The sequence below is a fragment of the Cnephaeus nilssonii genome (genome assembly GCF_951640355.1).
Source record: "Cnephaeus nilssonii genome assembly, chromosome: 5".
Taxonomy (NCBI): Eukaryota; Metazoa; Chordata; class Mammalia; order Chiroptera; family Vespertilionidae; genus Cnephaeus; species Cnephaeus nilssonii.
In genome coordinates, this window is record NC_137076.1 from 56,254,125 (window position 1) to 56,279,522 (window position 25,398).

A 25,398-nucleotide genomic window follows, 5' to 3' on the forward strand; every position below is an offset into this window, starting at 1 on the left:
AGCATCGGTACTCACATAGAGGGTAGGGGATTGGAGAAAGGAAAAATATAACTTTATATGCAGCATATATGACAAAGAATAAGTAGCTATATTTTGTATAAAGTATATATCAATTGGTAAGAAAAATGTTAAGATGACTGTAATTTAATGGAAAGAAGATAAAAAGAGACAATTTGTCAAAGAGGAAATATGATATGTAATGAATATACTAGTATAGGAAAATAACAAACTTCTACAAAAATCAGTTTGAATCATTGTGAAATGCCATTTAACACTTCTTAAAATGCAAAAAAAAATATTAAGGTTTCTTAAAATAATACAGGTATTGCTGGTGATAATTTGAGTCATTTAAATGGTTTTGGGAAGAAATACAGCAATGCATAGCAAGTATAAAATTTTTTTCAATGTATCTATTGATTAATTTCACTTTTAGAAATGTGGAAAGTAGTTCTAATAAAATAATTTAGATTAGCTGAAAATTACGTTAATCCTTTTACAACTGTTTAAAAATTCTGTATGAATTTAGAAAAGGAGGGGAATGATATTTGACCAAAATTTTAAAGTGCTTTTTAAGATTCCCCCCATAGTGTTTTACTCATGCTGATAAAATATGTTTTGCCTGTAAAATATATTACACTTTTGCTAAATATTTTCAAATTTCTTTGTATTTTGGGTCAGTGTTAGGGTGACTGCCCCACAGGGTTTGCCTGGGATTGAGCAGGCTCCCAGGACTGGATTCGGTGTTTGAACCAGCAAGTCCGGGCAAACCTGAATAAAATGGTCAGCCTAATGTAAGGAACATTAGCATTTTATTTTGTCTCTCTAAACCTAGCATTTTATTCATGCTCCAAACAATGGTAAGACAATAACGTCTTTGTTTTTTGCTATTAATAGGTTTTGACATGCATAAAATGATCATTTTCAGTTTTAAATGTCTCTTATTTATTTTAATTTTTATTGAATTCATTAAGGTGATATTAATTAATAAAATTATATAGGTTTCAAGTGTACAATTCTATAATACATCATTTGTATATTGTATTGTGCGTTTACCATCCCAAGTCCAGTCTCTTTCTGTCACAGTTATCACCCTTTACCCTCTTCTACCTCCCCCACCCCCCTTTTCCCTCTGGTAATCACCATACTGCCTTTTTGTTGTTTGGGGGTTTGTTTGTTTTTGCTTAATCCCTTCACCTTTTTACCCAGCTCCCCCTCCCCCTCCCCTCTGACAGCTGTCAGTCTGTTCTGTACCTATGGAATCACCCTTATTTTCTGTTTAAGTTGCTTTCATATTTTAAAATTTGTAACCACGAAGCCTCCATTGCATACAGAATGCCGCAAGAGAAAACAGCACTAGAACCAACCAAGGGCAACTCCTTCAATGTTTACCCTGAAAATAGATTTCCTGGTGGGCACTGTGGATATTTGGGTTGGGGAGGTGGGGGGAACAAGCAAAAACAACTCCAACAAAACCTCCCTCAAATGGTTGCTGCTGAATCATGATCCAGCTCTCTGAGGCTCTCCTGCCGGGACCCGCGGCCCCAGTGTCCTTCCTTGTCTGCTCACACCTCTAGTACAACTGCCCAAGTTCATGGGGAACATTTTTTTCCCTCTTAATAGTTAAAAAATAAATTATATTTGTTTATTTCCCCTCACTTTTAAACTGCTTCTAAATTTGCATTTTAAAGGTCCCTTTGGAGGAAACTTTTCCAAAAAGATTCTCTGAAAGAGTAAACACAGTAATCCATTCAGGTTTCCTAGTAACAATATGAAATGAAGCCAAAAAGTGTCTAAGGATGAGCCCTGATTACTCTAACATATCCACCCTGGTAAGGCGCTGGGGCTGACGCCTGTGGGAAGCATCTGCCCTTTCAAGTCTGCATGATTTCCTGGCTTGCCACTTCGGTGATTCTCATCGGATTAAATTCCAAGAATGGATTCGAAAAGTGGGCACTAGCATACATTTTCTAAGGTGCACCTGACTAGATCAGTATTAGAAACTGATCACTTTACATTGGAATAAAAGTGAATTTAATATTAAAAAGTTATTTTTTGCCCTGGCCAGTTTTGCTCAATGATTAGAGTATGGGCCTTGGGACCGAAGGGTCACGGGTTCATTTCCTGGTCAAGGGCACATACCTAGGTTGCAGGTTCCCCAGCCCAGTAGGGGCAGGTGAGGGAGGCAACCAATTAAGGTCTCTCTCTCACATCAATGTTTCTCTCTCTCTCTCGCTCTCTCCCTCCCTCCCTCCCTCCCTCCCTCCCTCCTTCCCACTCTCTCTAGAAATCAATGTAAAAAATATTCTCGGGAGAGGTTTAAAAATAAAAAAAGTTATTTTTCCTAAGTTAAGTCAATTAGTATTACTTTTTCTATATTAATTAGTTGTCACTTTTCAAGGCATGTCAGTTTATTTCCCATCTACTATATGTACTTGTTCATAAGACCTTACAGTATTTAATCAAGAGATCCTTTTAAAGTATTGATAGCCACAAGAAAATTATTCCATGTTTGATCTGTGTTAAAGAACCAAAGTCCAAGATCGTTGAATGGAACTTAGAATAAAAATGTAATTAGGTTACATCCCTAAAGTCTGATATATCTTTAAACAAGACTGCAAATGAAACTTTATTAGAGCTTCAAATGAATTATTTCATTGCATTTTTTTAAAATTCATTTTCTTCCCCTTCTCTTTCATGTCTGTTACTGACAGAGCTGCCTCTATTTTACCTGTCTTTTTCGGGGAGTTTTAATTATTTACTGCTTAACGAGCAGTGCAGAGAGGCAGCCTCATTCGGAGGTGCCTGCTCTGCTGCGGGTTTTTCCTTATCAAAGCCTTGCAGGGAGTTCTTGAAAGCTGCACTGAGCCTCCAGTCTCCACGCACTGAATAGATGGCTCTGGAGGCCGTGTGGCCTCTGATCCTCTGAGAAGAGACACTGCCCCAGAAAAGCTCTTTGGAAGCACCACTGTCCAAGAGCAAGAGGGCTGAGAGTTGGGCGAAGTGTACTGTTTTCAACTAGCACCTCAGGAGGGTCTCAGTTGGAATAAGTGACGCTGCTCCAGGCTATTTAGGTGTTAAAGCAGTCCATAGAGCCGGCCCCTCCACATTTGCTCCAACTGGCAGACAAATAGATGCCATGACATGAAACGTTACTGAATCTGTGCAAAGCCCAGGCGTTCTGCATGGTGCCAGCACAATTGTTTTAATGCCCCTTGCAACCACATCCCAAAGTTGACATTGCCATCCTCATTTCAGAGCCCTTCAAGAAAGGGTGTGAATGTTCCAATTATATCATGATGATGAGGTTCAAGCCTTGTTCTCTGCCTTTATGTCAAACATTGGACATAGGTTCTATAAAAAAGGGTCACTATAAGGAAATAAAGCCCCATCTCTGGGCATCATTCTGCCACCTGATTGGTATGTGAATTTAAGCCAGAGAAGCCCCAAGGCTTATGTTCCTCATCTCTAAAATATAGGCACTAACAAATATATGTAGCAGCTACTATTGTGCTCAGCACATGATCAGTGCTCAAGTAACATTATTTTCTCCCTCCAAACTCATCTATATAGATTATTGTCAGTTTGTTATCTATAATAATAAAAGCATAATATGCTAATTAGACCAGACGTCCTTCCGGACGACCTTCTGGACAAAACAGGGGCTGCGAGGGAAGCCCGGGTCCCGGGTGCCTGCCAGCGGCTGATGGGAAGCCTGGGTCCTGGGTGCTAGAGGGAAGCCAGTGCCGGCAGCCAGGGGAAGGAAGGCCTACCCTTGCATGAATTTTGTGCATCGGGCCTCTAGTCCTATATAATAAAAGGCTAATATGCAAATCAACTGAATGGTGGAACAACTGGCCGCTATGACAAGCACTGACCACCAGGGGGAAGACGCTCAATGCAGGAGCTGCCCCCTGGTGGTCAGTGTGCTCCTACAGGAGGAGCGCTGCTCAGCTGGTTCATGGCTGGCGAGAGCAGCAGCAGTGCAGGCAGGTGGTAAGGAGCGAGGGGTGTAGGACTGCAAGAGCCCCAGACTGTGAGAGAGATGTCTGACTGCCAGCTTACCAGTAGGCTCGATCCCCCGGGGGATTGGGCTTAAGCCGGCAGGCAGACATCCCCCAATGGGTCCCAGATTGTGAGAGGGCGCAGGCCAGGCTGAAGGGACCCCCCCCCCCCTCAGTGCATGAATGTCGTGCACCAGGCCTCTAGTCTATATATATAAAAGCCTAAGTGACCATTCTACCGTTCGACTGCTGGACCATTCAACCAGGGGGCAGATGTTCAACACACAGGCATGGAAACATGTAACAGACTGAAGAATCTCAGAAGGAAGCAGGGAGGTGGAGAAGGGGGAGGGCAGGAAGAGATTAACCAAAGATCTTATATGCATACTAGAGGCCTCGTGCACGGATTTGTGCACCAGTTGGGTCCCTCAGCCTGGTCTGCGAGGATCAGGCCGAATCCCTGCACCGGGCCTCCGACATCCCCCAAGGGGTCTTGGATTGCGAGAGGGTGCAGGCCAGGCCGAGGGACCCCACTGGTGCATGAATCCATGCACCGGGCCTCTAGTTTATTTTATAATATCCAAATTAGCACATGCTTATTTTCAATCAAAACCACTCACCTCCAACTTCCATAAGTTAATCAATATTGACACATTGGTCTATATGCTTCCATCCCTTTCTCTTTACTCATATAAATACATATACATAATCAGTACGTGGTTTATGTAAAATCAGGAACACTATGTAATTCAAGTAAGTATTAAATTATTGATGAAGTCCAGAGCAATATCATTCATTAGTTGATCTGATGTCAATACTGACTTTATTTCTCAGATTTTTATGCTTGTCAATAACACCTTTAACTTAGTATTTTAAGGTGAGGTGGAAACCATGAAAGTAAAACAATTTATCATTTGAGGAAAATAGTAAACTCTATGAATTTTACAAGCTTTATAATGGCTAGTGTGAATTTCCTATTTATACATTACACATTTTAAAAATTGAGTAATCTTCATACTTCTGATTATGAACATGTAAGAGCAAAGATGTCTAATGCTTAATCCTTAGAAATTAGAAAACTTGAATAGGAACCACCTGTCTATGTTTATTAGAACATAGACCAGTGAAGCCTGCCCACCGTTTCCATCACTGGCCACAATGCAGCTATCTAAAATCACAAACAACAATTAATAACAGTTCCTCCAAAATATTGTAGGGATCTCCTAGATTTTATTTATTTATTTATTTTGTATTGGTTTCGGGTGTACAGCACAGTAGTTAGACAATCATCTACTTTACAAAGTGTTCCCCTTACTATTTCCAATGCCCACCTGGCACCATACAGAGTAACTGAAATATTATTGGCTGTATTCCCTATGCCGTCCTTTACATCCCTGGGACTATTTTGTAACTGCTAATTTGTACTTCTTAATCCCTTCACCTCTTTCACCCAGTCCCCTGCCTCCCAGCAGTTGGCAAATCTTCTGGATTTTAAAAATCAACTTATTAGTATTGCCAACATCAGTAAGAAAGCCGTTGGTGAGTTTCTCCCACGTCTGTGTTCCTGGGGTCCTTTCTGCTGTCAGGCTTAATGACCCGTGCCCTTTAACAGGGGTGTGGTAGCGTTTCTATAATGTCCATCTGAAGTCTTTGCTCAAAATGATAAAGGAAGAATTTCATTTTCTAAATAGCATCTTAAATTTCTTCTAAGTATCCCAAAGTAGCAACAAAAGTTATGGGCACATTTTCTTCCTGGTTTATTAGGGAGACTATTGAGCTGCAGGACAGAATCTCTGCTTTCCAGTGTTCCATTTGCAAAGACGTGCAGTGGGTTATAATATAGAACAAATCTCCTCTGACAAGAGAGAAACCCTTGAAAATGATAGTTTCCACTGGGAAGTGGGACCGGCCCTTAACTATTTCTGCATGTATAGTGCCATTATAATGATCAGAATTGAATGTAAAAACCCAAAGATAATATAAAATGTTCATGCGGTTAAACTGAAATGGAAAGCAGTGTCTTTTGTTTTTACAAAAGGGCAATAACATTTTTCTCTTTCTGCTACTCTTCAATATTGCTTCTAGCAGATTTTATGTCTACATTGTATGGAATAGTAGCTTAACGCCAAAGATGTCCAGTAGCTCCAGATTAAAATGTCATAAAATATACATAAAGCTTTATTGTTCCTTTAGGTTGCTGGTTTAAACTAAAGTGGAATATTTCCCTAAATTCCTCAACAAATGTGCACAATTTAGAACTAAATATGCCTAAGACTTATATGAGCGCTGCTGAAGAAATAGGCCTTATGGACCTGTCAAATTATTTTCATGCAATTGTTTCTGTGGCATTATTTCTACTGGCAAATGTACAAGTTGATAGAAAAGGAAATAATTAGCTACTTTCAGAACTGCTGATGCATGGAGCTAATGCAGGCCAGTTTGAGCGCCTTAGAGATTGTGACATTTTAAATTACCTGAACAAAAAAACCCCCACAAAAACCAGGAGCCATCTTTGGACACAATTAACATCTTGCCTAATGAATGTCAGGTCTAGACAGAGTCACACTTTATTTATGAAATATTATTTTATTCAAACTTGCTCTCCCCCTTATTATATTGCAAACTTTAGATTTGTGTGCTGTTTTCTTAAGTGGAGCAACTTTTTTTTTTTCTTTTCCCTCCCCCTTCAAGTAATCAATGCACTGCTGAATGAGTTCATTTTAATGCACTCAATCATGCCTCTAATGTTCGTAGCTTACGGGCGCAAGCATCAGTAATGCAGGAATGTTATATGGCTTTAGTTTGGGCCATTTCATAAAATATTCATGGAATCAAAAATGTGCATCAAAATAGCGGCTGGGAGAATTACATTTATGTTCCTGCTTTTATGGCAGCTTCACATTTAAACCCATTTGTGTTAATATCTAGTCAATCTTCCTACTTTAAAAAAAACTAAAATGGGAGAGATCATATACATTCTCCTTTGCTTAATATTTGTTCTAGACATCTGCTGTGATACCACAAATATCTATAAACTTTCAGAGACGCTGCGCAGGGAAGAGAGTCAAACAACTATTTGGAAAATACCCAAATATATAAAATCTTATTTTCTCTGCTTTGTGTTTGTCTTAGAATCCTACCAAGCAATTTTGCTGCTTACAGCATTGTTTGGGTTTGGTTCATATTTTTAAATAAATGGATGGATTTCTTGGTTGTGTGGGCTTTCGGTAAAGTGAAACTCCTTTCTAGTAGTTTTATTTTGAAAGTGCACTTTCCTTTATGTGACAAACAAAATGCATTTCCTTTATGTGTCAACCCTTTTTATTCTTTATGTAAATGTTATATAATTGTTTAAAAAAACAACCACCCTGAGGCTTCAGCTACTTCTATCCACACCTGGATCCTCTTGTTCTACACACTTGTTCATGGTGTGTCCCTAAGATGTGCTTTCTGACATTACCTCCTATTATTGAGATAAATCGATCATTGATGATATTGATGGGAGGCCATCTCCAGTCTATTCAACAAGACATATTGGCTCCATTTTCTTCCCTGAGTCACTGGAAATATTAGTGGACGCTCTATATTCTTGCCAAGCACTTGGGTGAGCAGTCGTTGGTGTATCTTCCTTATTGTGATGAACCTTGTGATCCTTGCTGCTCACGGTGATGATGAGTATTTGCTGGTAATTCGGGAAACTTTTAACATCCATGACTATTCCCGAGGCCTTCTCTTTTCTGTCCTTATTTCAGTTAACTTATTTTTGTGAGACCTCGGTGTAATCATTCTTCTCACTGACCTCTTCTTCAACAGGAAATAATGTTGGTATTCGATAATTCCAGAAAAGGGCAGTTGTCTAGACACTTGTCCTTCAATGAGATTGATGGTAGAATCTGAAAATCTGTCCTGGTTTTAATATATTGAAGTTTATTTTTTAAAGTTTATTTGATGATAAAGGGTAGGCTGTATATGAACACTTGGAAGATGCTATAAAGGGATGCTGTGAGCCAAAGTGGAAAATCTAGTTCATGATCCTGATTTATATTTAGCTTTGTCAAAATGAGCCCTCTATTGATGACCATTTAAGGTATTTCTATTAAATTTAAATTTCAAAAAAAGATGTATTATGTCTTAATAAATATGTAGTCTCAATATCAGAGTCTTTACTCAGAAAGCAATAAAATCTTTAAAATTCCTATCCACAGTTGGAAAAATAAATTGGATGGAAATCATATCATTGTTAATCATGCTTAAAGGGAAATACTTGCATATTTAGATGACTATAGTCCCTTTATAGGATAGACGTATATTTTAACATTTTAAATCAAATATTGTACTATTTTATATAATATGTACTTTCAGTCTGACCAGCCTTTAGCAGTTTTATGTGCTTATGGTCATTTAGATCAAGTCCTTGCTGGCTTATTTACTGACCTATTTACCTCTGAATGATTTTTAGAAATGAATCCCTACATCTGAGAAGGACTGGGAAACTCTCCTTCCTCTGTGTAGGCACTTTGGTGTAAAATGCTGTTCAGAATCCCCAGTGAGCTCATCGGTGGCAAAGTGATTAAGGAACAGTGAAACCATAAACACCTAGATATGGCCACAGGTGACTACGTCTGGGGCACCTGAGGAATTCCAGGTGCCCCACAGATGTCACCACGTGGTTCAGGGAAGTAAGACATTTAGATGCAGGTCACATAGCTGGTTATACATCCGACTCCTTCAGAAAGACCCATCTGACGCACATCAGAGGCTAACACCTGTGCTTTTATGTTAGCGGTTACCTTGATTATCTGAGTATAGTCAGAGTTATAGAAGGGGAAGAGACCAGAAATCACACAATTTAAGCATTACTTTTTTTAAAATTTCTTTATTGATTATGGTGTTACTTTTTTACTTGAGAGAGTTATGTCCAGAATATAACTTACCCCACCTAAGGTCCTGACTCTTGGTTTGTTGACTAGCACGTGATATGGTGGTACGAAGCTGTATGTGTTTTTTTGTGATCCCGGGTTTAAATCCTAAACATCAGTTTTTAGCCATTTAAGTCATTTAACCTTTGTGAGCCTCAAGCTTTCTCTTTAGTGTAAAAGTAATATTTACTTCTCCAGTTTTCTGAACGTTAAATCAGATAATGTATGGGGTGGGGGAAGCTTTCCATTTTGACTAGCACCTAGCAGGCCTTCAGGAGAGAATGGTTCCCTGTTCTCTTTTACCTGAGCGTCTTGAACCACGATCCTTCCTTGTGGGAGACCTCAAGCAGTCTCTCTGAGAGCTGAATCTTGGCCAGTCATCATGAGCTAAGCACTACTAGCCCCAAAGCCCCAGCAAAAATCAAGCTCAACCGAAAACAACGATTCTCGGTAATTCCAAGGTGCCTTTCTAGTAACTGGCCAACACCAATGTCCCAAGTACCTCTTTTACCTCATTCCTGATTAGACAGCCTGTGCAGGATGCCTGATGGCATCGGTAACACAGGGAAGTCTGGGCTATGTGGAACACAAGGACACAGTCCCCACCTTTTCTTCACTATTCACCCCCTCCCCATTTCCTCCACCTCTCCTTTCCCCACTTTCTGCCTTCCCCTCTCCTCCCCCTTTTTGTCCCCTTGCAAATCAAATCTTGAACATGACTATCAACTCTCATATTTTATTTGCTTCATTATGCCTCATTTGCATGTCATTGTAATTAGGTTAGCCAGAGCTTCATCTGCTGGCTCTCCTCCTAAAATTCTTAGCAAATCTGTTATTTTACAACACAACATTGGACCCTCTTTCCATCTGGTTACTGTATGTGACCCTCGATGTTGTTAAGTCTTTCCTAGTTTCCTTACAGTCCCAATTTTTTCTGGACTAGATATCTGGTTTACTCACAGTTCCCTGTATCCAGCATCTCCTATTCACATGGCCACAGAGAAATATGTGTCTATGCTTTGTGAATAGATGGATGCTGGATAGGAAAAAGAACTCTTGTATACATCTTCCCAGGGATGCAGAGCTATACTTTACAGGTAGAAATATAGTTAATGGAGGAAACATAGCACACATATATGTCAATGCTTCATTCGAGTTTCTTAAAGAATGAGGGTCATGGGTATTCAGAGAAAGGTGTTTCTGGTGAGAGGTGCTACAGGAGAGGGATGACAAACTATGCTGCTTTTTGGGAGGTAAAGAAAAATTGTCGGTTAAATGTAAAGATAGATTAGAGCAGTGAACTTCAACCTTGAGTATTTGGATCAAAAATGAAAAAGGATTGGGCATTATTTTAAAATAGCTCCTATTGTATATTTCTTATTACAAATGGACATAATGTGATGATAGAAATGTTAGGAAATGACAGTTTCATTCCTCACCTGCATAACACTGATAATGTTTTGTAAATGTTTTCTGATGTTTTTCAATATTAACACCAGGCCATGTAATGAAATGTTCTTATATAATATCATACTGATAGTCTTTATAATATCATCTTTGTAGTCTTTTATCATGTGGAAATTTCATAATACAAGTTTATAAACATCTCTGTAGTACATATTCCCCTGTCTGTCTGTGTCTTTGCTGATATACCCTCCTCTGCATGACACAGCAGGGTCCAGACAGGCCACGTCTTTACCAAATTTTGGTACAGATTATTTGCTCATTAACCATCTCCCTTTTTAAAAGTACTTTTGTTGATTTCAGAGCGGAATGGAGAGGGAGATAGAGATAGAAATATCAATGATGAGAGAGAATCATTGATCGGCTGCCTCCTGCACATCCCCCACTGGGTTTTGAGCCTGCAACCTGGGCATGTGCCCTGACTGGGAATCAAACCATGACCTCCTGGTTCACAGGTCAATGCTCAACCACTGAGCAACACAGGCTGGCAGGCTGGGCATTATCCATCTCTTTTGTGTTTCTGTGTGAATACTATTCTTTTTTATGTGTGCATTCTTTAATGCTTTAATATTGATAATGTTAGGTAACAAATTTGATGCAAAAATAGGAGGAAATGATATGTCATAGTCTTGGCAGGGGCTACACTGTCCTGTAATATCCAGTGAATCCTATTTGAGGAAATACATTGAGCCTGATGTGATCTAAACAGGGTTAATTTAATCAGCTGTGATAACATGGTAATAAGGACTCAGCTGTGTCTTTTGCAGGAAAAGGAAGTTGTACTTAAAAAACAAATTAGTGGCTATATTTCAATCAACCAATTGGATTTCTAAAAACTATTATCACTATGTCAACAGTAGCGATGTTTATTGAGCACATACTCTGTATCAGGTATTGAACTCGTATTAATTTCTCACAAAAACACCTTGAATAGTTTCACTATAATTCTATTTTACAGAAGAGTTAAACTCAGGCACAGGGAAGGTAGTAATTAGCCTGAGGCTCAACAGCAAAAAAAATGATAAAATCAAGTTGGGATAGAAACTCAGGCTGTTTGGACTCATCCTTAACCACTACTGTTTTAACGCCTAGATATAAGTGCTTTTCCAGTTTATTTCAATTAGAGAACTCCAATAAAAGAGTATTTACATTACAGGACGGGGTGAATATTTCCACAAAGCAATGCACAAGTAAAATACAATCCACAGCAGGGAGCTGCAAGCTGCTCTTCCAGAAATGGGCTTGCTCATATTTCAAGGAATGAAATGAGTCAAAGCTAATTTAGAGTTTTGGCTTTGAGAAGATATAGTTGGACTATATTGGGGAATGCAATCCAGAAAGGCAGTTAAGCTACATTTTGATTATTCAAAATTAAACAGAATTATGTACACAAATGCCTGCTTGGAAAGTTCTGTCAACTTTGAGAAGACCCACAATATTTGAATTTGAAACTTGCAATGGATGCATCCTTTCTCGAGATACCAGCATCCTTCTTGAGAATGAAGAATGCTGCCTGGTGGGAGAGCAGTGTGGGACAGTGGTGCGGAGACTGGGCGCCGGAGTCAGACTGCCTGGATCTGTGCACCCACTACACGTGCAATCTTGGGCAAAGTTCTTACCCTCGCTTTCTCTTCATGGAATCATAAGTCTATTCCACATGACTGTTCTGAAGATTGAGAAATGCATATAAAGCACATAACACAGTGCTTTGCCTATGTAATGTTAAATGAATGTTAGCCAGTGTGATGCTAATTAATAATTATTAGTGGACTTTCACACTCTAAACATCGGTAATCCTAGTCAATTTCTACTAGCAAAGTGCATCCCTCTAGCAAGTGTCCAACCAGAATCAGTGCTGTATCTGAGGTCCACATGGAGACAGCTCCCTTTCCAGCTTGTCTTCCTCAGCCTTAGAAATCCTTGAATATATTTCATGCTCTCCCCCACCCCCTTAATAGTAAAACATAAGATGTACAAAAAATTTTTGAAAATATGTGCTGGCCTGTGGTTTATATTTATGAATGGCTCTTATTCTTCAGGTCGGCTTCTGGAAGCTGCCGAGCATTATGAAGCATTCCATCAATTGACGCAAGGGCGGATATGGAAGGATGAGGCAGGCCGCTTTCTCAACTTGTTGGCCTGCGAGAGTCTCCTGAGGACGTACAGATTACTCTCAGACAAAATGCTGGAAAATAAAGATTACACACAGGCCATCAGAATTCTAATAAAAGCTTCTGAAATAGCCAAAGAAGGTAAGTGGGAAAGAACACTCTCACACGGCTTCCTTTAATGGGCAGACGCTGCTTCTCCCAAGAGAGACATAAACTTCGTCAAGTGTTTGGGTGATTATTTCCTATGAAATGCAAAGACAAATGCCATCAATATCCTTTCAGATTTCACTGTAAAACAGCGGAGCCTTAGTGCTGACAACAAGAAATCCATTAGTTTCTTGAAAGCTTTATCTCCAAAATTACAACCTTCTGGGAGGAGTGTTATAAAACAATGAACCCATAATGAGAAAGTAAGGTCATTTGCAAAAGTTAAGTGTGTGTGCTCGTGTGTGTGTGTGTGTGCATGTGTGTGTGTGTGTGTGTGTGTGTGTGTGTGTGTGTTTTTAAGGTCTTATTATTCTTATAATCTGATAGACCTTTCATTGTTTGTAAATTCCCCATTGTCACGTAATAGGGAAGATGTGATAAATATGAGGAGTAACAGGAAAATAGAACTCAAATATGTTGTAGGCTCTTGCCTGTCACAGTGTGGCCTTTGGGCTGGCAGCATCAGCAGCACCAGGAAGCGTGTAAGAAAAGCAGCAACTCGGGGCCCCACCTGGGACCTCCTGCATCAGAATCTGCAGGTTAGCAAGTTCCCCAGGTGATTCACATGCACATTACAGCAGTAGAAACGCTTTTGTGAAAGGGGATCCTTGATATTCTGTATCATTTGCATACATATAAAGTATTTAAAAATTGTGGCGCATATACTCACAAGCTTTTACTTTGTTAAATGCAAGGGTATTTTATTACCATACTAGAGGCCCAGTGCACAAAATTCCTGTACTGGGTGTGTGGGGGGGTCCCCTCAGCCCAGCCTGCGCCCTCTCACAGTCCTGTAGCCCCGAGATTGATCACCCGACAGAGGGAGGCCCCAACCATCCACCACAGCCCGCTGGCCAGGTAGCCTGGGCCTCCCTCTTTGGGGTGATCATGGAGTCCCCCGATTGATCGCCCCGCCGTCTGGTGGCCTGGGCCGCCCTCTGCGGGGTGGTCATGGGGCAATGGCTGGGCCCCCAACCAACCCAACCAATCACATTGCACCTTCCTTGGCTGGCCTGGCACCAGTGGGTGTCATAGTGTGGTAGTCTGTCAGTGGTTCTGCTACTCAGCCGTTCGGTCAATTTGCATATTATGCTTTTATTATTATAGATAGTAATTTATTAATAGAGTAGCCTTTTCATAAAGGAAACAAGATAAAAATTATGCTCTTGACCTGAAGTTTACTGGCTTGTGGATATATTTGCCCTATTGGAATAACAGATGGCTTATTTGGAATAAGCAAGACTGATTTTTTGGGGTTTGATTTTAATTTTCTAAGGAGTAAAAGTAAACATCTTAGCTTATTCTCTCTATTTTGTATTTTAATGATATTAGTTGGAATACCCATAGGAAATCACTCTCCCCCCACCCCACTTTGAAAGATGTATTTCACTGCATGAACTACTTTTGAATGAATGGTGATCTAGTACCTTCCCCAAAGGGGTAAACAGTGATGTAAATACTTAGCTCTTAGATCAATTGCAGCAGCTGACTTTAGTTACCTGGAAAGTTGTGTGGCATTTCAGTGTAAATATCAATTAGGAAAAGGTATTTTGCTTTAGGTTCCCATTTGCTAAATTGTAAGGTCATTCACAAAGAAAGAATGGTTCCCATCAAGAATCTTGAAAATAAAAACAGTATTTTCTTTAAGATAAATGATTATTGATTTAGAGAGCAAAGCCAATATTAATTCAACCCACTCAAACTACACAATATAAATAGTATTTTTCCCTTTGCTATATATGTCACTCAACTTTAATAGTGCTGACATTTCCCTCCATTCTTTCACTGCTTTCACTTTATCTTAACTTTTTCTGAACTAGTAAGCAGGACAAATTTTCATGCTTAAATCCCATTTTAAAACTAATATTTGATGTGATCCAGCCATTTAAATTAGCTGCCTCAAAATCTATCAACCAGGGTAGATTTTCTTTCTCTCCTCCTCTTTGCTGGAATCCCTTTACAAAAAAAGTAGACGCAAATGATAATAATACATCAGTGCATGCTGTGGTTAGTGGTTTAATGCAGTTACTCCATTTAACACAGCAAATCACATATAACCAACTTTTAATCATTCCAGGGCCACTTCCCTTCTCAGCCTCTTCCTTTTACCCCCCCCCCCCCCTCTCTCTCTTTCCTAGTCTCACTCCTACCCCATCACTCATAAACCTATTCCTGAGAAAAAGTTAGTGCCCAGGTGAATTTTAAGAGTTAAAATTCCCTAGACTGGTCCCATCGACTCTGCTGAATGGAAATCTTAAGGGTATAGTTCTCTGCAATTGGTGTAATGGCTAGAGAAGAAAAAAAATACAGCCACTGGCATTTGCCATCCTGTTTTCTTGTAGTCTTCCAAATGAGCCACGCTTCACAAGGGATAATGCACTGAGTGCTGAGCATGAAAGCAGCACAGAGAATTGCTGGCTCCTGCTGACATCCATCATGGTTGGAATGCAGAGTTCAGAAATCTAAGGATACTTACTTTCTAAAGATCACAAGTGAGGGTGCACCTGTCAGCATTTGCATTACCTAGGTGTTAGTTAGGTGACATTGAAAGCCAATGACTTCCAAAAGTAGAAGGAAGATAGTATTCTTTTCATGTTTAAGCATCTTGAATGGTTTTTGTAAGTATATCATGTGTATATGTTGTATTTAGTATATTAAACGTGAGTAAATTATGTTTATGAGATGGTGTGATGTATGTTTTATTGGGCCACGTGCTGCATGTTTACACATTCTACTTTTGGAAAGAAGAATTTGATAATTCCTGGAATAAAGAGCATTACACAGAAATAAGAAAGGTTTAATTCCTCGTGAAAAGATGATGAAAAAGAAAGACAAATGACTCAGTCACTCTCATCCAAGTTTTAACCAATAGCTTTTAAATTAAACCTAATAAAAAATACTTGCTTAATTTGCTAATTTTCTGCTCTGTTAGAGACTTAGCTGAATATCAGTTTTGTGAATGCATGTTTGTGCATCATGTAATGTTGGTTCTCTTGACTAATTATTTGATGTATTTAGTAGCAGCTATGATGGATGACTATAGGTCTTTACACGATAGACCAGCATAGGAATTATACATGAGTCTCAAAATGATAATACCTGTCTGTGCATGTAAAGGATAACTCCTCATGATTATATTGCTTATACACTTTAACATCTATGATTCAGGTAAATTGTGAAGCAACAGACTTTTTTTTAAACATAAAACAGTTAGATCTCAGGGATTGTTGATAAATGTGTATCTGTTGTTATAACTGTCTACTGTCTTCAAAGCAAACATTCTGTTTGTTGTAATGAATCAATTTCTTTAAAGCCACGATAATTTTCTGCATTTTCACTTTAGGAAATGACAAAAAGATGGAAGGGGAAGCTTCCTATTACTTGGGCTTAGCACACTTGGCTGCTGGAGAGCATGACACAGCATTAGCAGTAAGTTGAACTAAATGTTTAAGTGTTCCCACTTTAAATTTTTGTTTTATTATATGTTATTTTATTGTATGTTGTTATAAGTCCAACAGATATGGACCTTATAGCAGTATATATATATATATATATATATATATATATATAGAGAGAGAGAGAGAGAGAGAGAGAGAGAGAGAGAGAGAGACTAACACAATAGCAATATTCTGGAAGCACAAAAAATTGCTTTTATTGTTTATAAAAGATCATAAATAGTCAATTACCATTAAATGCTTTAGAATACATGAAAATTAAATATATAGAATCATGTAACTGTCTATATTCTCATATCACCAAGGACAAGAGGAAATGGGTTTAAAGGGCAGCAAAAATAAGTAGTAAAAAAAGTTACTAAAGGCCCTGATGGGTAGCTCAGTTGGTTGGCGCATCATCCAGATACTCCAAGGTTGCAGGTTCAATCCCCGGTCAGGACACATACAAGAAGCAACCAACAAGTGCATAACTAAGTGGAACAAATTGGCATTTCTCTCAGTATATAGCAGGCATCATGCCATGCACTGGATCTGTTCTATAATTTTGTACGATAACTAGTGGTGTAGGATAGTCTAGTAATGAATGTTATTAGGAAACTAATACACAGAATGATTGGAAAAAATAATTCACATAAGGTTTTAAGACCACCTGCCTGGTATATAATAAACCTTTGATAATGATTAGCTTTTAGCACTTTTACCCTGGCCTCAGTTTCTGGGCATTAGTAGAAGTGAAGGTGGTGATGAGTAGATGCAGTCATTCTGAAAGACTTGGGAATAGACTAAATGTGGGAGGCGAGGGAGATAGAGGTGTCCAGATGGACCCTAGGTTCCTGGCTGTGGAACTGGATAGATGCTGGGCTCATTCACTGAGGCAGAGACTGCTGAAGGGCACCAGCCTTGGGGGAAATGGAGAGTTCAGTTTTGAATGTTGAATTTGAGGACATTTTGAGATATCCAAGGAGAGATCAAATAGACAGAAGTACATGTGGGTCTGGACACAAAAGGAAATCTGGATTGGAGATGCTGTATAAACTTCACACTGATAAATGTGTAACTTTAAGCACACTAGAGCTGGGGAGTGGAGGAGCTTTCCTGGGGTAGGTGGACAGTGATTGATGAAAAAGTCCTAGGGCCAAGCTGGGTGAAGGAGGTACAAAAGGGATTAAGCAAGAGTGTCCATGGAAGTGGGAGGAAAATCAGAAATAGATTATCTGACCCAAGATAAGCCAGGGGAACTGGCCATGTCTAAAAGACTTAAATATGCCAACTCCTCTGCCTCCTATCCCGGGTTTTGGGCTGGAATAAGAGAGCTCCTTGCAGATATTTTCAGTAAGAATGTGTCCCCCTCCCTTAGGCAAGTGCCTGGGTTAGTTAGGGTTAGTCAATGTTTGTCATTGAATTCCCAGCCAGGGCAGAGGCTTTGGGAAACCAGGCAGGCCGCACTCCAGGCCTCGGGCTCACTGCTGCACTCACCACACAAGAGCAGCCTTTGCCGTTGTGAAGAGTCGGGAGCTGTCTTGGAACCCAGGTCTCATGGCAGAATATTGCTGCCTTTTGGGAACACAGCTGAGCCAGAACTGAGGCCTTGCAGGAAACAAACATAAGATTTGGGTCAGACCCACAGGCAGAGCTGCAAGGCCAAAAATGGGTTCTGTTGTCAGGTCTGGACACAGGATGCCAAGAGCAAAGTCGAGAAGGAGCCAGGAAGGATTGGGAAGTTGGGCTGGGGTGTGGCTGGTGGAGAATGGACACTGAGCAGTAGTGGATTTGGGGCATGGAGGTCTTCCAGCTCAGGCTGGTGGCAGAGAGCAGCTGGTTTCTGTGGTTGGGTTCATATAAAATAGATTCCCACAAAACCTGACATCTTGCTTGGATCTCAGGTTGAAGGCCATGTCTTTTCATGCTCTCTAGTATCTTACTTCAGCCACGTTCCTCTGCTTCCTTTCAGGGATAATAGGGCATGCTTCAGACTACCATTTGATTTCCCTTTCCCGTTTTGTTTCTGGACCTGGGAGCTCCTCATGTTACATAAATGATCTATTATTATTTATTTGCAAACTACAGCATGTCTCCATCGCAGTCTCTCTCCTTCCGACAGCATTGCTTCTGGTTTACAAGATGTCTCTTAGGAACCCACAACATACTTTACTTATTTAGTGAATATACTGTGGGGGAAAAATCACATGATCAGTTCATAAATAGGATTGATTACTTGATTGATTGATTAGATATTTGTCTAGTTATCAAATCATAGAGTAAAAATTCAACATAAAAAAATTTTTTAAATCTTTTATCCTACATTCCCTCCCTGTGCAGTATTACCAACACCATTGATGGTGTTTCTGTCTCAGTGTGGCTGTGAAGGGAGCCAGAATGCTCAGAAACCAGCTTTGTGGTGCTGGAGCCCGGGTGACAGCTTGTGGTTAGATCTAGCACTTCCTTCCCTCTTCTTATTCAGTCTAGCTTTAGTGTTCATCAATTCCATACACTGTTTTTATTTTCTCACTTGTAATTTAATTTTAGAATTTAGAACATTTTCACATATTCCGTATCTTGCCTCTAGATTCAATCTCCACCTCTCACTGATGTCTCCCTTCCAATAATGTTGTTCATCTGTTTAAAGACTTTTACATGATTTTTCAGAGAAACTTGGCTTAGAGAAACCTGTCACAGGAACTATTTCTAATTGAAGGTTCTGATGATCATAAACAGATGATCATCAAATTTTCTAATTTATCTTAACTTAAAGGCTTTAATTTATTGATATATGATCAATACATGAAATATAAGAATATGTTGGCAAGTATATGAATACAGTCTGGCCATCCATTCCTTGCTGATAAAAAGTTCTTTCCTCAGTGACAGAATAGAGCTAACCTAAAAACAAATAGTGGATTTCTTTAGGGCTGAAGTACCTATAGTAATGAGGCAAAGGTATTTGGTGAAGAGAAAGGACAGTAACTCTAATAAACCTGTGCATGAGGTCATGGAGTCCCTGACATTTAAAGAGGAGAATGTTACCTGCATATGTCAGGTGCTGAGAAAAGAAATAGTCATCCCCTTTGGCCATCATCAATTTAGGCCTATAAATGCTCCATGGAGAGTAAATTCTGAATTTTAGAAGGTAAATCTTATGAAGTTCTAAGGTTTTAGAAAGAAAAATTTAGGGGTGGGCAACAGTAGGTTAATAATAATAAATAATGCAATAATTAATAAGGGAATAATAATACAAGAATAAACTGTGTTTCACATATTCACAGCTGTAAACCTGCACATTTAAGGCCTTGTGCAAAGTTGGACCAGCTTTCACAGTCAAATATTACAACCATGAAGTTATTTTAAGAAAAAGGAAAGTCCTCCCTTAGCACATTGTTTTTATACATGAATGTTCTTCCTCTCTTATCCTTTATTACACTTAAAAATTTGGGGAACACCACCTTTAAATTACTCAAGCTTTAGTATGTTCAGTGAATTATTTGCTTCCTATTATTTAGCAATAATGCAGCCTACCAAAAATTATACTATGAAAGCAAAATTCATCCTATTGATTAATGTTTCCATATACAAAACAGCTGCTCTCTATTTGCGTACATTGGCATCTTTATGATAGCTTAGAATCTTCCAGCATTGGTGTTAGTGTATGTCTAGAGGCCCGGTGCACAGATTCATGCACAATGAAAGGAAATTAATTAGAAGGTGGCTGGCGGGGTGGGACTGGGTGAGACAACCTCCCGCGGTCCCTCCCCGGCCTGCTGCACCTGGGGCAGCACTGGGGCTCAAAGGGTGTCTGTGGAGTGAGCGGGGTCCCTCCAGAAGGTGGGGTCCTTCAGCCTGGCCTGCAGGGATGGGGCCGAAACCGGCAGTCTGACATCCCCCAAGGGGTCCCGGAGTACAAGAGGGTACTCTGCAAAGTTGCTGTAGCTCGGCTGCCCCCTGTCGGTCAGTGCATATCATACCTACTGGCCGGTTGGTCAGTCGGCCAGATGGCCGGTCACTTAGCCTTTTATATATATAGATAATCTAGCTGACATGCAGATGCTTTGGTAGATTCCACAGTAATATTCATAAAACAAGTTTTTCTTTTGGCCCCTTTTATAAGCAGAGGCTTTTATCTACCACTGAAGGCATTATGCAAACAGAATAAATTGATATTTCATATTTAAAGAAAAAAATCCAGCACACTGAAAGAAAAGCAATTTGAATTTCTACTTCCTTCTCTTCAAAGAACAGTAAAAGAGATACATTCTTGACTCAAGGCAACATTTTTTTAAACCCTCACTTCCATTTAAATTTTTTTCAATTTGTCATTCTCTAGGATATTCTGAAGCCTGTATGTATCTTCATGCCACTCCCTAAACGCTAAAGTTCCCCGTTGCATTCCACTCACATATTAACCACTCCTCTCCCTTCCCTCTCTCCTTCTGCCTTCTCTTCTCTCTCAAGTAAAGAAATTGTGGCTCTTTTCAGCAGGCCATTTGTATCCTTACATCCCTACTGTCCCCCCAAATTTATAACTCGGTTAAAAAATAGGATTTATGTCAAAAAAGGAATTTGAGTTATTTATTTATTTAAAGATCAGAGCTATTCACTTCTCATTCAATAGAAGTTGTCTTTACTTGCCAATTAGAAACCAGTACCTAAAATTGACCCTTCTGCTCCTGTTTAATGTCCTCAGTGTCTGAGGGGGGCTCAGATGCTGGCACAGAGGAAACCGTGGTCTCCTTCTCTCTAAAGACTGCTGGTTACCAGTACCCCAAACATGCAGACAGTCCTGCCTGCAGCCAGCTTGCCTCCTGTGCTGTGCAGTTCACCCCCAGCTCCCGCGCATGTTAGAGGGCTCGCCACTCCACTGGAGACGATTCAGGTGTATGCTTGGGGTCGCAGCAGTCATTTTCTACTTCACACCAGAGTATTCATCCGCCTCATTCTTGTGTCCTGTGACCCACCTCCGGCAGTCTCCTCCAGAATCTAAAAGGAGCAGCTGTTACAGACCCATTTCCCCCAATTGTTGCCACATCAACCTCTTTCCTTTAGCATCATACTCCCTCAACACACCCTCCCACCAGTGCACAACTAGCACTTACTTCCTTTTCATTCCAAACATTTGCTAAGTAGAGAAATGTTCAAAATATCCATTATCTGACAAGCAAAAGAAAGATGATAGGATTAGAAAACACACCCATATGAGAAGAAAATAGTCATATTTCCTAATTTTAAAAAATTTATTTATTTCCAAACTGCGTAAAATTCCATTACTCAAAATTATAAAGCAATCATCTAAGGCATAGGATAAGCATGAATTCCATATCTGATATTATTTAATACCTTTTTGAACAGGTAGACTTACTTGGAAAATAACAGTTCATAAAAATGTGTTTTAATAATTTGGTGATTATTAAACTGTAAACTGTTTTACTAATAATTTGCTACTACTGTCTTTATATTTAAAGACATGACTTTTCTAAAATATTAAAACAGATAACCTTCCAGTAATAACTAGATATAAATTTCTGGAGCAAAAATTGTTGGCAGACTAGAATTTTAGTACATTGAATGTGGTATATTTTAAAATTTCCTCATTAATTGAGTTTAGTTCTCTTTATACCTTTTTCTTCTCTTTAATTTTCTAATCCTTCTCTTTTCAATGTTACAGATTAGAAAAATAGCATGTGTAGGGATTTTTCTTTTGAAATGATGAATATCTAATGGTATCTGTCATATAAATTATAGTATTTGTCATTTAAATGATAACAAATAACAGAAAAAGAAAAAAACTCAAGAAAAATGAAAATCTGTCCTTTTAAAATAGTAATATATAATGCAAAAACTTGTAAGTTATAAACAGACTTTAATGGAAATAAAGAGATGTTTTATGTCAGGAAAGAAAGGGGTCCATGGCCCAAATTAATATAAACACTGATATTCTAGTAGTAAAATGTGTTGATTTTTTTGACATGGGGAAGCTGGTTTTGATTCCTTTGAGACCTAGAATAGCACTTTAACCAAAACTTCATGATTATTATTATTGTTCATTATAAAAAGTGCTGCTGGAGTAGCTCTTTACAAAGCTGCTGACATTTTATTTCCAGTCATTCACATTTTTAGAAATAGTGCAAAAAATTCCCAATACTCATTTTGAAAGAAAACAAAGAAAAGGATAGTTACTTTTATTTGGTTCATCCTAAATAGGATAAACTTCAACACGCTGAAAATTAAGTACCTAATCAACTACACGGAATAGTAGTGACATATAGAACATAATGTATGTACACTCCTTAAAGTTCAAGGCCTCGCACATGAAAATGTTCTCCAGAGCAATAAAGCGACCTGCATAGTTCATCAGAAGACTAATTGTGTGACAGACCTAGAGGCAGCGGCTCAGCTGTTAGCATACGTTGATCTAGAGGCTGAAAGAAAAGAAGAGGCATTGCACCTACAAGAACCTGGAGATGATTATAAGACTCACATGTTAAATAGCAATAGTATGTGGATCCTACTTTGTCCTTCCAGATTGAGCCAAATTATATTTTCCTCTACCACACAATAGGGATCACTTCAGAAAGAAAAATGTAATTCAACATTTTAAAACATATCCAAAATATTCTCAAATGTATTTGCTGTGTAGACAATTACTTGATCTTCAGTTAGCAGCTATATGGATATTAGAGCTTATCTATACTAATGAAAGGGTAATATGCTAATTAGACCAGATAGACCGGACGTCCTTCTGGACATCCTTCCGGACAAAACCATGGTGGCAGGGGCTGAGGCAGAGGTGGTTAGGGGCAATCAGGCAGGCAGCCAGGCAGAGCAGTTAGGGGTGATCAGGCAGGCAGGCAGAGGTGGTTAGAGGCAATCTGGCAGGCAGGCAGAGGCAGTTAGGGGTGATCTGGCAGGCAGGCAGAGGGGTTGGGGCAATCAGGCAGGCAGGCAGATGTGGTTAGGGGTGATCAGGCAGACAGGCAGAGGTGGTTAGAGGCAATCTGGCAGGCAGGAAGATGTGGTTAGGGGTGATCAGGCAGGCAAGCAGTGGGGTTAGGGGCGATCAGGCAGGCAGGCAGGTGAGTGGTTAGGAGCCAGTGGTCCTAGATTGCGAGAGGGATGTTCCAGATTGGAGAGGGTGCAAGCCAGGCTGAGGGACCCCCCATGCATGAATTTTGTGCACCGGGCCTCTAGTACTATATAATAAAAGCCTAATATGCTAAGTGTCCAGTAATCCAGTTGGCCGTTCAACCAATCAAAGCGTTATATGCTAATGCTATGCTAAGGCTGTTCAATTGCTTGCTATGACGTGCAATGACCACAGGGGGAAGATGCTCTGACTGGTAGGTGAGCTTGCTGCTGGGGTCCCGCCAATCGGGACTGAGTGAGATGGGCTGGACATGCCCTGGAGCCCTCCTGTGCTGGCCAACCTCCCCCATCCTTCCCCAGCCCTGATTGTGCATCAGTGGGATCCCTCGGCCTGGCCTGCACCCTCTCGCAATTCAGGACCTCTCGGGAGATGTCAGAGAGCCAGTTTTGGCGCAATCCCACAGGCCAGGCCCAGGGACCCCACTGGTACACGAATTCATGCACTGGGCCTCTAGTTCAGTATAATCAGTGTTCAATAAAAATAACATATAATAGAATTTAAAATAACATTAATGCTAAACTCCTAGTATTCAATTGTGTATTTAGAGCACTATTTTACCCAATAATTTCAGTTTTCACTTAATAAACATAAAATTTTAGTCAATAACTAATAAACTGAACTTGCTTTATATTAAATCTGCATTTCTTCCATGAATGTCCTCTACTGACCCTCCTTTTTCCCTAAATGATAATGATGACAGCCAATGATAGAGAAAGAGAAGGAAGGTGACAAAGAAACCAAATAACCCACACAATGGTGTTCAGCTCCTGAATAATCAAGAGTTGATTATATAAATGTAGCAGTTTTTATTTGTGAGCATTTCAAAGGAAAACATTAATATTCTTTTATATAAAAGCATAATTTAGAGGTATGGAAGGTTAGCAAGGATTTGAGACAACAGGAAGTGCAGTTAGAAGTGGAAGATGCCGAAACCGGTTTGGCTCAGTGGATAGAGCGTCGGCCTGCGGACTCAAGGGTCCCAGGTTCGATTCCAGTCAAGGACATGTACCTTGGTTGCAGGCACATCCCCAGTAGGGGGTGTGCAAGAGGCAGCTGATCGATGTTTCTCTCTCATCGATGTTTCTAACTCTCTATCCCTCTCTCTTCCTCTCTGTAAAAAATCAATAAAATATATATTAAAAAAAAAAAAAAAGAAGTGGAAGCTGGTGTAGAGAGTGAAGGGATGGGTGAGATTCAGGATGATTAACCCATGGAGTGCCAGTCCCACACTGCAGAGAAACTCTTCAGCAACACATCAGAGAGGGGAAAGGGAACAGAGTGGGGAGGGAGGATGAAAGAGACAGATTTATTAAGAACAACTGATAAAACTTTATTGACCAATGATTAAAGAGTGTCTTGCTCCAAAGTGTGTGAATAACTCAATCCATGTGTTAGAGTTTCAAAGTAAATTAATAACAGTATAACTTACAAAATCTTTTTCATTGAAGTCTTAATGTGTTTTTACAGTTCTTACTTAAAAACAATATTCAGATTTTTTTTGCAAAGCTTATAAGGCATTCTTTGAGTTTCTGTAAAAGCGTGGGCCATGAGTGGTGAAGTTTTAGACTATTAGACTAACAACCGGGATGTCTTGGTTTGGGTTTCTCCAGTAGCAGACTTCGAGATGTGGCTTTGAGTACACGTAGTTTATCTGGGAGAGGTTCCACCAGTGAGTTACTGCTGTGAGAAAATGGAACTCAGTCCTGCAGGACACTGAGAGCCAGTGTAGAAACCAGCCAGTTACCCCAGTAAAGGGACAAGGGAGCTGGGGTATTTGTCCACCAATTCCCATCCTTCGTCGGTTGAGAGATGCTTCCAGGGACACTCATTCTCCAGCAATTCTAGCGTACCATGAGCCCAGCCATTGGGCCGACAGCAGCCTTTGGCTGCAGAGTTTATGGGAGGGGCTCTGACAGATGGCTACACCTATGCAAATCACTTCACTTCTGTAAGCTTCCTTTCCATACCTGTAAAATGGGGATGATAGAGTTGCTGTGAGGATTAAATGAGATAAAATAGTAATGTGCCTGACACTTAGTAAGCATTCAATAAATGGTAGCTTTGTGCTATTTTAAGAAGACTCATAATTTTGCCTATTTTTTTTGC

The 25,398-nt window shown here is 39.7% G+C and overlaps 1 protein-coding gene across 1 annotated transcript in view; it reads left to right on the forward strand.

The window, feature by feature from the left end:
• The window catches only part of TTC29 (tetratricopeptide repeat domain 29), a 156,035-nt gene that overhangs the window by 51,890 nt on the left and 78,747 nt on the right, over positions 1-25,398 (forward strand). Inside the window, exons 7-8 of the mRNA XM_079770315.1 lie at positions 12,424-12,636; positions 16,046-16,131. Of these exons, the coding sequence (XP_079626441.1) occupies positions 12,424-12,636; positions 16,046-16,131 (299 nt within the window). The remainder of the gene's footprint in view (positions 1-12,423; positions 12,637-16,045; positions 16,132-25,398) is intronic.